A 12,102-nucleotide genomic window follows, 5' to 3' on the forward strand; every position below is an offset into this window, starting at 1 on the left:
TTTTTTTATAATTAGGAAATAGTGAATTATCTGCACGTTGAAAATCTATTTGTCAAATTCCAAGATCTGACAGTTTGGAGTCAACTGCATTATAGTCACAAACTAATCTAAAATGTCTCCAATGCAATTGCACTTAAATTTTTCAATTAGTCTGTGTTTACTGTAAACACCATTTATGTGCACACAGAAAGACATAAACAAATAAAAAAATAGAAGCTGAACTTTTAGTAGTGATCAGAAAACAGATTTTCATAATTTTTGTAATAACAAAAGCCACTATTTTGTTGTTGGCAATTGTGCAGTACCAGTACCTGCAAAGAAACAGAGCTTGCTCCATGATGACAGTTCAAATTTTAGCATCATAAAATATTGTTCCTGCAAAGCTCAGGAGCATGTAGCTATCATTAAATTAGAGCAGCTGCATCTCTGATAGAAACAACTCAGTGCTGTTTATTGTAGGAACATTTGCAACAAACAGGAAGTTTTCCCTGCCTGCTTGTTTCTGGATCACTTTGGGTGCCTAAATACACATGATATAAAGTATTTACATGTAGCATTTCTGTAACTAAAGCACACACTCAATCTAGTTAAAAATGTCTTAGAAAATATAAATATTCAGTAATCACAGATAATGCTTACAATAATAGTAAAGACCAAGTTTTGTTAATTCTTTCTGTCCACTTTTAATTTTTAATGTAAACTGTTGCATATATCTATATAAAACAGCCCAGCCCAGGAAAGTTTCTTAACTCTATCAATAGGTCAAACTTATAACCAATAACATGAGGAGGAACTTGTAATTGCAGTGGAGAGTAATCCCATTTGCCTTAATGCAAGACAGCAGATCATCTGTGAAGAAAGAGGCAGATAGAGAGAGACAGTTGATAATTTGTGTGTAATATGTACGTGTTTGTCTCATCTTATCACTGTCACTGCGCTGTCAACATTCAATATGTGCAGATGTGCTGTGCAGTGTGTGTGATCGCTGTTCAGTGAAGTGCTCACTGACCTTCCTCTCCACCCACTCAGACCTCTAGAACTGTAGTGAAGCGGAGGGGGAGCAAGCCAGGATACAAATCTCCTCCACAGGCTAAACAAGGCAAAACGCCTCACTGACGTCTCTGACGCAATGCCTCCTACTACAGATACTGTAACTATATAGAGTTCTGTGTGTATGTGTGAGTGAAGCACATAGATAGATAGATGTGTCTAACCTGAGACTTTCTGTATTTTTGGCATCAATTTGTTCCAGAAGTGACATTCTTTAGCTCTCATCATCCTCTTTTGTTCTGGGTGGTTGTAGTTCAGAGTGACATACTCCTGCTGTTCTGGGGTGAACACGGGCCAGTTAGCGCCATCAATTTCTGGATTCCTGACAAAAAGAAAAGCCAATCAAGACAGTTCAACAATGTCATGAAGGTCCTTAGACAGTTTAATGACCGATTGTCTATTTCATTATGCGTACCCTGTCCGGGCAAAGTTGCCCCAGTGTTTCATGATTTTCTTGGTCATGTTTACTTCATTCTTCGTGTATCCCAGGGATGCATCCAGAGGCATCCCAAAGACAAATTCTATCTCATAGCCGTGCATAACGCCCATCCATTCTGGCCAAGGATTGATGGATGACTGGTGGTCAAATAAATAAAGGAAACTCTTTCCACCATGTTGTGAGTACCTGGGTAAAAAATAAATGAAAATATTGAACCATTTTTGCACTGCAGCAACTCAGGTTAATTAGAGAAAATAAAACACAAACATCTGTAACAACCACAAGAAAATGAGAATTGACTGGTTGTCCTATTTTCTAGGATGTTGGTGACAGTTAGCCTACAGACTGCATGAAAAAATGCCTCATCCATTTGAATAGTGTATAGTGTACATTTTTGGTAGATTACTTTATAAAGTGAATGGCATTTTTCTACTTTTCTTCTCTTGTGCTCATCATGATGAAAGATACAATGATTGCCAGCGTGATGACTTTCCAGAGTTGTAACATTTTTTGTCATACTATTATAAACCACTGTGCACTGTTTTGGCATCTGATACTTCCTGGATTGTATTTTATTGTCTCACTGTTACCTAAAGCAAAGATACAGAAATATCAAGATTTGTCACATGCACAAGTAATATGAGAATGTGAACTGCAATGAGACTTGCTCCTAAGGTCACACTAAAAGACTGGTGTGAGAGAACCCTTTATTTATTCACAAGCTCGCTTCTCTAACCTTTAGACCCTCGTTGCTTAAAAAAAATGTGGATAAAAATATAATAAATGTAATTTTAAAAAAGGGAAATTTGGCTGTGTACATGTCACAAATATAAATATATAATGTGCGGAACAGTGTCCCAGATAGAGGTCATTGTCAATTCAACATCCTGGGGGGCTGAGGAAAGAAGCTTTTTCTTCTTTCCTCATGTCTCTGTGTTGAACTTGTGGCTACAGAGGCGTTTGCACAGCACAGAAGCTGAAGTAGTAGCTGGGGTCATGGCGGTCCATCATAATCCTACTAGCTTTGGTTCTGTACCTTCTGGTGTTTCAGAACAACACAACCCCACCAACGCAGACCATTTTTTTTAAAGCAGGGCACTGAAGGAAAGTTACATATAAAACTTACTTTTGCTACTATAACACACTACTTTTATTGCCATTCACCATACTCATTTTTTCTTGACATCTAGTTAGGAAAAACAAAACATTCATTCTCTGTCCAGTTCTGGTATTTTAACCATCAAACTTTGTGGTCATTACTTATAACCATAAGTCACCACATCGTTAAAATTCAGAAGTGCTCTTTACATGTGAATGAACTCCAGCACTGGACAAACCAACTGATGGTCCCCGACCAGAGTTCCCAGCGAATCACGATTTTTCATCTTGTTATTCTCATCAGTCCAATCAGTGTATTGGAAAATGGCCGCTTCTTTTATGACATCATCTGCATCTGTCATGTCAAGGTTCACTCCAGTCAGGAAGTCATTCCTGGTGATGAGACTCTGACCCGTGATGTTAAATCCAGGCACTCCATACATTAGGAAGGAGGTCCCTTCGTCCTTGTTTAAGCCAAGTAGTACCTCTTTCTTTGGGAGTTTACTGGTCCTCAGCAACACCTGCAGGGAAAAACTAAACTGGTTTGATGTTTGTGATGCAAGATATTTTTCAAATTAAGGATGTAAATGAAGCTGATACTCTAATGTTGTAAAGTACAAGATAGCGCACGCTCACACACACGCACACACACACACACACACACACACACACACACACACACGCACACCACACACAGCACACACACGAGCACACACACACACACACACACACACACACGTGCTTACTTCAACTGTATCTGGTATGAAGTCCCCATCAACATGTGGGACAAAGAAAAAGGCTAACATTGTGGGCTGTGTGAAAACATCATATTGGTTCAATGTGATTTTCTCAGGATCAGCCTGCTGTAGACACGTTTCCAGGTGAGCTGGATTAGAGGTGGGACACCCGAGTAACGTCGCCAGCTTCATGGACCTGTATGAGGGGAATGAGGAGGAATGTGGGGGAAAAAGAGACACATTTCAAAAAGATGCATGGGGGTTCTTTCGTTCTGTTCTTTCTCATGACTTTGGAGTACTTGAAAAAAAGACATTAAATATTTGTCCCCATTTGTGTTAATGAACATTGAACACTAACTGATCATGACTGAGCATGAATCCCAGTGATTTAGTGTTACATTAATGTAAAAGGTTGTATGCTGTAGATTTAATCATTGAGTTGGTAAAAAACGATATGAGTGAAAAGATGAACGACTAAATAAATACAGTTAATCACTGACTCAATTAATAGACCCTACCTTTGCCAGGCCTCAGTCTGGCTGATTGTCGCCCAGGGTGCATTAGGAGAGCCACTCTGCATCACGGCCCTTTGAAAAAGACCATGACTGCCTGGGGAGAGCAGGTGGAAGCCCACAGATGCTGATCCAGCACTCTCACCAAACAGAGTCACCTGGAACAGCACATCACAAGCCAACAGCTTGTTTAATTGTTTGTTTAAATTTAAGCAAATCTTGTTATCTGATTTTAGGATATAAGACAAAAGCATTTTACCTTTGAAGAATCACCTCCAAAAGCAGCAATATTATTGGCTACCCATTGGAGGGCCAAGCGCTGGTCCAGCAGGCCCGCATTTCCCCGGATGTTCTTGTTGTCAGGAAGAGACAGGAAACCAAAAGGTCCTAGTCTGTCAATAATGAGCACAAGCGTGAGGTGCTTAATGCACCCAAACCAGCTACCATTTTATGGCAACCTTAGTCTTATGCAACTTCCAGTGTGGACAAGAAATCAGTGTCACAGTTAAGTATGTAAAGAGGAATCATCAAGGAGTTTCCAGTTCCATACAATCCAATATATCCATTCATTATTTCAGTTTGCTTCAATTCTTACCTGTAATTCATTGAGACCACAACAACACCTTCAGATATACTCAAGAAGCGACCATCATAAATGTCCAGAGAGGACGTTCCTAAAGCAAACCCGCCTCCATAGATCCAGACAAGGACAGGAGCCAGTGCTGAGTTCTGAGGCTGGGTTTTGTTGAAACGTGGGGACCAGACATTTAGGTATAGACAATCCTCACTCAAAGGAGTGTTTGGGTTCCACATCTCTGCACCCTTGAACCCTGGAAAGAACGGTCATATTATTCAGAGTCAATAGCGACAATTCGATAGATAGTCTTATCTGTGTTCCTTTGTGACATCAGTTATCCTCATTATGAAACTTTATTGAAGGCAATATTCAGAGTCAGACAGTTACAGAAAGCAGAAATAATGGTTTGTTTTCTTCTTAATGAGCACCATTGACCAAAGCAGAAACATCAGTGCCTTCTATCTAATCTATTTGTGTTGGTTGTCATATCTACAGTATATCTGGAGTATGTTTTGGGCATTTCCTCTGTACTGAACGCCTGGCACTGGTCGTAGCTGTCTTCCAAACAACCCCTGACAGGTGGCTGTCTATAAATTTATCCATGACCTAGCCTCCAAGCCATCTCTTGGGTGGGGGACTAGGCTTGTATCAAATTCATGTTGTGTATGTGTGCTTGTGAATTTGTATTAGACATATTTTTGTTTGTTAAACTGATATAATGGCCCCAATCTGTTTCTTAACATTTAAACCGAAGATTTATTACTGTCTGCAATACAGCAATAAATCATCCAATCACTCACACACTGTGTGTGGGTGTGTGTAAGTGTGATATGGTGTTATATAACCGTCACCCTCTACTGAAACACCTACCTGAAGTTAGTGCAATGGTCTTTTAAAGTCTTTTTCTATTCAAACGTGCTTAAAATGACTCCTTTGACGCCTTGTCACACCTCGGTCATTGCCAGTGTGCCAATGCACTACTAAACAAGATTCAGCCTCATATCAGTCCAATTTAAGTCTGCAAAGTCTCAACTTAAATGGGTAATCCCCGAACTTTGCACATGAAAATCAGTTTACTAGTCACGATTAGTAATATTCAGCCAATGAAAACTCTTGTTTAATCTTTTCTGTGGCCCTAAGGAACCTTGCCTGAGTCTGAGAAAATAACCTGTGATGATGCCCTTGCCCTTGTAATTTCATTAGATTTATTTTGGATTGGACTTGGAGATTTAAAATGTTAGACAAAACGCCTACATTATAAAAAGGGGAACTGTGTAACAAACACACCATCAAGTTGCATCATTGGAAGTGTAAGATCAGGGTGTCAGAGCTTGGATTATTCTAAAAGGGACTAAAAGTCAGGATATCTTTGCATCCGCTCTGTTTATTAAAAAGGTGGTATTATGCTTTTTGGCTTATCCCCTCTCCTTTATTGAGTTATATACCTTTTTTATGCATGTAATAGTCCAATAAGTCCACCCCAAAGGGAGTTCCCATCTTCCAAAGAAAATAGTTTCTCAATATCAAGTGAGTAATGATTAAGTAACGAGTAAGTCTTCACTGGCCATTTCCTCTTAATACTTGTCCTAAAAATGCAGCAAAAGATTTTTAATATATTTTTTGTAGGGCTGGGCATGTTAAGGCATTATTTTTGCGTTAACGCGTTAATTAATAAATGCCGACAATTATTTTATCTCACATTGACGCAGTTTTTATTATTATTATTATTATTATTATTGTTGTTGTTGTTATTATCATTATTATTAGTAGTAGTAGTAGTAGTAGTAGTAGTATTTTGAAAGTCCGTTTCTTACTGGCTCTGAATACACATACAGTCAAACCATGGGTCACAGGAGCGTTGGGATGTTGATTAGCCTGCAAATCACCCACCCAAACAAGCAGTGGAGGGAGGCTTTGGCAGACTACACTGGATGCAGCGTGTGGGAGAAGTAGATAAACAAAAGCAAGACAAGCGATGAAATGCCATAGTGAAGTGGATAGCTACACACTGCATGCTGATTAGTGTTGGGGAAGATGTTGATCTTAGGAACGTTCTTAAAATCAAATGTAAATGATCCATACTTTTATAGCACCTTTCTAGTCTTTTCGACCACTCAAAGCGCTTTCATACACTGGCAGAACAGCTGGGGTTCAGTATCTTGCCCCTAGGACACTTCGACACACAGCCTGGAGGAGCCGGGGATTGAACCGCCGACCTTCCGATTAACAAGCAACCCGCTCTACCTCCTGAGCCACAGCCACAAAATTTCTTTGCACAAAAAATAAGAAACCTTGGGACCTCAGTGGGCTCCGTATAGTCCTAGTGATTCATCAATAGCTGACATTTCAGTCAGGTTTTATTTACCGGACCTCTTTTAGGCAGGGATTTAACTCACAACATCACAATGTCATGTTATATGTATGCATTGCGTCCATCCGTGTAAACGTGTCCTACCTGGATAGGCTGTATCTGGCATCTGGTAGCAGCAATTTGGGAATTTGGTGGCATCCCTCACCCCTTCCCATCCCTCTACTGGCTCTGGGGCTCTGAATCTCAGTTTGCCCAAAGGTGGTTTTCCATAAGGAATTCCAAGAAATGCTCTAACATGACCACCCAGCACTGAAAGCAACTTCCCTTGAACTGCCCCATGCCTAGTCTTGATTACAAGGTCATCTTGGGTGGCAGGTGATGCAGTCAGGAAATTAATCAACAGAATAAGAAGGGTGAGGTGTGTACACTGAGAGACTGTCGCCATGGATAATCTTGGGAAGAGAATAAAAAGCACACACAAACATGTTATTAATATTTGGATATTAAAATGTAGCTCATTTGATTGAAACATTACATTAAATAACTCATAATATAATAACTAATTTTACCAGCACACCACACATGACCATAACTCTAATTTATCACAAAGAAGTTCTACTTTCGTACACAAACTTTGCATTTTCAAGCTTTGTCGATATAGTACAGTGGGTGCTGACACTTTCAATTCCCTCTAGCTACATTAAGCTGCAAATAATAGGCCTATATTTTAACTTTCCATTTTACTTCTACCTCACTTTCTATTTATACATTCTGGTTTGGGGGTGTCCATAACCACTGAGATCAACACATTGTAGTGTGCTCTCTGAGAAAAATGAAGTTTAATACAAATTTGTGACAGCAGTCCTGTTCTTTGTTTAGGGTTCATGGAGTTGGATTAGAGACCAGGGTTAGGGTTAGATTAATTACTTTCACTGTACATGGCATGGTCCAAATTTAGATGCTGTATACTATAATTAAACTCAGGATCATTGAAGCTGTTGTGGAAAATACCAGCATGCATTTAGAGACACAAGTAATAGAAGTAAAACAGTTCTATGGGTGTTTGAACAAAATATTAAAACATTTTTACAAACGTTTAACATTTCCAAATTGGCCAAGCAGTAAACCAACTGGTTTGCTGCATTCAAGCCACACAAAGTGTGGATCAAAGGTCCATTCCGTCAAAGAAAACAATATGCTTCAGAGCGGCGGGTGTAAGCGAAAGAAAGAGGGCGCGCGGGGGGGGGAGGGGGGTGTAATTCCCGCTGCAAGTGTGTCAGTTCAGAAGCGTCTTATTATAATCCCCAAATATTTGGAAACAATAAGGCCATTAGTGAATATGAAGACGCAAGTGACTGCCCACGCTCAGCTGACTCGCGGAGCAGCTTTACTTTCAAAAGACACATAATGAACAAATAGAAAGCTTCCAGAGTAAAAGCCGCGCACAGCTGGATTTATTAAGGAGGCGCACGCATTGGGGAGAGACGCGCTCATTCAGAGATTTGTACAAACGACTTCCAAAAAGACATAGTCCTGACAATGAATCTACCGTTACCAATTGATGAAAAAAGGATTAGTGACGTCTTACCTGGTCAGTTAGCAGTTTGTGTCTGGCTGTAGTGAATGAGGACACAGCATTTATGGGATGAAGAAGGCGTGGACAGAATCTCTCTGTCCGGCTTCTGCTGGGCTGGCCCTGTCTGCCACCCACAACTAAAACTAATGCCACTACTACTACAACTGCAATGATAATAGCACATCAACAATATCAATAACCATAATAATCTTTAGAAACATAATGTAACAATGTCTTCAGCTGTGATATCCACATTCATATATTTAACACTAATTGGAAAACACAATAGACAGACCACCTGTCAAATCCAATATCTGTCCAGTGACAAAATAACTACACCGATCCTTTAATTGTGTAAAAGTACCAGTACAGCATTGTAAAAAAAAATGTTAATTCTATATAAATAAAAGTAGGCTACAGTTAATATTAGCAAAATGGAAAATAGAAGTAAAATGTTCTGCAGAAACATGTCCCCTGCCACTGAAATATCATTGTACCTGACTTTATTTGTCTGGTAATATTGATACATCAGTGTGTTTTACTGTTGCATTGTACTGTAGTTTTTAGTTAGTTTAATTACTGACAGTTTAGCACAGTGGTTCCCAACCCAGCTGCAGGTTTGATTGTTGACTGTGCAAATGTATCTATAATAGTTAACCTTTAACACCTGGTACTAAGCATAAAAATCTAAGCTTTCACAATGAACATATTTCCTCTCATGACTTAGAGAAATAGAAGCTCATTTGCCAGGATAAGAGCCTAGTATGTCCTCATTATACCACTTCCTGTTTCTGTCCCTTGTTTCTTTCTCACACTCCTGTCTGTGGCTTTTTTTGTCATCTTTGCCTTCCTTTTCCACTTATCTGGAAGCCAAAGCTGGAGAGAAAAGTAAACTATTCTTTGGAATTTTTGTTGATGTCTGAGTCTGTTTTTTGGTTTTGTGTATGCTGGCTCTGTGTCTGTGTGTGTGTGTTTGGGTGTGTGGATGTTTGTGTGTGCATATGATTTTGTGTGTGTGTAGAAGTGACTATGAAGCCTATGTGTGTTTGTTTATAGATACATACATGTGTAAGAATGCCCATTAGGTATGCGTGCGTGTGTGTGTTTGTGTGCATGTATTCATGTTATTTATAGTATTGTGCAGTTGGATTAACATTGAACACAGCCTTTCTGGGACTCTGATGCAGTGCCCTTGCACTATACATCCAGAATGAGGCACACTAGCCAATTAATATTATGTTCACTATCACGATGCATACTGTACATAGAAATAGACCATAATGTACATTTACTCAAGTAGGCTAAAATCTGCAGTACTTGTACTTTACTTGAGTATGCTACTTCTACTTTACTACATTTCAAAAATACTGTAATTTTTACTCTACTACAAATATTCGACACTAGGTACTTTACAGAATAATATTTTTTACGTACAAAACATATGATGTGCTCATTATGTAAATATAATGCTATATAAATTTTACTACTACTGTATCAAACAATACGTAGTACAAGAAAGGCTGAAATGATTAGTGGTTTGAAAGAAAATGAGATGAGGAGACCGATCAGCCATAACATTATGACCACCTGCCTAATATTGTGTAGGTCTCCATTTTGCCGCCAAAACAGCTTTGACCTGTCGAGGCATGGACTCCACTAGACCTCTGAAGTGTGCTGCTGTATCTGGCACCAAGACGTTAGCAACCCTCCGGCAATAACTTTTTCAGCAATTTGACCTACAGTAGCTCGTCTGTTGGGCATCAGTGAGCCTTGGCCACCCATGACCCTGTCGCTGGTTCACTGTTTTTTATTCCTTGGAGCACTTTTGAGACTGTGGAACACCCCACAAGAACTGCAGTTTTGGAGATGTTCTGACCCAGTCATCTAGCCATTTTTCATGTCAAAGTCACTCAAACCCTTACACTTGGCCAATTTTCCTGCTTCAACACATAAACTTTGAGGACAGCGACAGGTGTCATTGTAATGTAATAATGAGTGTTATTCACTTAACCTGTCAGTGGTCATAATGTTTTGGCTGATCGGTGTATTTTTCATGTAAAAATGCAAACCTTTCAGGATTTACAGCTTTCCCTTTTAATTTTAATTTTATTTTAATACTTTTAATTTATTTTTATAATTCTGAGGATGGACAAAGCGTTTGACAAAACAAAAATTGTGGCTTTGTGTTTGTGTCACTATATTCTGAAATTTTACAGCCAAACAATCAATCCAATCGATTACTCTAGAAAATAATCAGGAGGTTAATTTATATGTTAATGCTCTGTATAGCGCCTTTCTAGTCTTTTTCAACTACTCAAAGCGCTTTTACACCACATCTGCATTCCCCATTCACACACTGAGCCTAAGTGCTCAAACAGAAACTAACATTCACACACATTCATACACTGGCGGAACAGCCACCATTGGCAATTCAGGGTTCAGTATCTTGCCCAAGGACACTTTGACATGCAGCCTGGGAAAATAATTAGTCCTATTATTTCAGTCCTATAGTAAAATGCTGCTCAGACATTTATGTATCAGTGATAATAATCTAATAGTATGAAGGAACAGTCGTAGGGGACATTTTTCTGTAATGAGTAATTTTACTTTTGATACTTTAAATACATTTTCCTGATTATACTGACATACTTTTACTTTAGTAACATGTTAAATGCTTGACTTACTTTTACGTGTAATGGAGTATTTTGATATTAGTAGTTTTACTATTAACTAAGTACAGTATATACTTCCTCCACTGAAGCCCAACAATTGAGATCTAGAGATCCAATTATTGATAAACAAACGTGGTACAGGAAGTAGTAAAGTATGCAAAATCATTTAACATGTGAAGTATCAAGTGTTGAAGATTAATGTTATCACTCGAGATTGTACAACTATGTGCTTGCATATCCATCCAAACTAGAGAAAATAATCATATATATGCTAAAAAAGAATCATTCATATACATATTGAAAACTGGTATGATTGCATACCGGAAAAGAGAAGATCAAATTATTCTGTATGGTTGAAATTGTAGCATTGTGACTTTATTCTCAAGAAAGGTGTAGTTTTAAGGGAAATCATTCTTGGTGTTTTATAAAATATATGACCATGTAAAGTAACCAAAATTAAATACAAAACTAATTAGAGTATACAGCATTTTTAATATTGATTTGTCAAAGATTGTTGCTTAAAAAACAACTCTAAATCCCAGTCCCCTGGCAATAGAGTGATACAATAAAGTTATACCATCAATGCATGGGGGAATTTTTAACCCAATTCCCTATGCAATGCCTCGTTTCCTTTTTCTGTATCCCTGTCTGACAGTTTCTCTATCACTCTCTCTTAATCTTTCAACATACCAGTCAACTGTAATAGTGGATATCAACCCAAGAGAAAGGAAGCCATGGGAGGTCTGACTCTTTAGAGCACAGCTCGGCAGGAGGGTTGGCTAACTGCACAGACAGAGGTAGGACGACAGGCAGAAAGATACAGAGAGAGAACAGCAAACAGTTTGTTTGAGAAGCGAGACAGCACCATAACCGCACAACATCAGGGATTAGGCAGTTAAAAGAAGAAATGACAGGCATTTGATGGGAGTCTTTGAGAGAATGTTTTCTCTCTCTCATTCCCACATCATCAAAATAGGCTTGGGACTGGCATGCAACCCCCCCAAACACAGACAAGTTAATTTCACCCATGCCCTTTTAATGCCAATCTGCTGTTATGAAGGCAGGGATAAGCAGTAAAAAAAGAAAAAAAAAGAAAGAAAAAAAACATTTAATTCATTTCTTGTGAGTAA

At 38.8% G+C, this 12,102-nt stretch overlaps 1 protein-coding gene across 1 annotated transcript; it reads right to left on the reverse strand.

Annotated features, from left to right (window-relative positions):
- Nucleotides 1–592: 592 nt before the first annotated feature.
- On the reverse strand, nucleotides 593–8,339 carry LOC123986198 (acetylcholinesterase-like). Its single transcript, XM_046074328.1, has 10 exons — nucleotides 8,313–8,339; nucleotides 6,869–7,176; nucleotides 4,432–4,666; nucleotides 4,096–4,228; nucleotides 3,843–3,994; nucleotides 3,334–3,520; nucleotides 2,798–3,108; nucleotides 1,466–1,675; nucleotides 1,215–1,372; nucleotides 593–849 (listed from the first exon to the last, which is right to left on the reverse strand). The coding sequence occupies exons 2-10, from the start codon at nucleotides 7,167–7,169 to the stop codon at nucleotides 755–757; spliced, it is 1,782 nt and encodes a 593-aa protein (XP_045930284.1). The 5' UTR covers nucleotides 7,170–7,176; nucleotides 8,313–8,339; the 3' UTR covers nucleotides 593–754.
- Nucleotides 8,340–12,102: the final 3,763 nt, after the last annotated feature.

Source organism: Micropterus dolomieu, linkage group LG17 (assembly GCF_021292245.1).
Source record: "Micropterus dolomieu isolate WLL.071019.BEF.003 ecotype Adirondacks linkage group LG17, ASM2129224v1, whole genome shotgun sequence".
NCBI lineage: Eukaryota > Metazoa > Chordata > Actinopteri > Centrarchiformes > Centrarchidae > Micropterus > Micropterus dolomieu.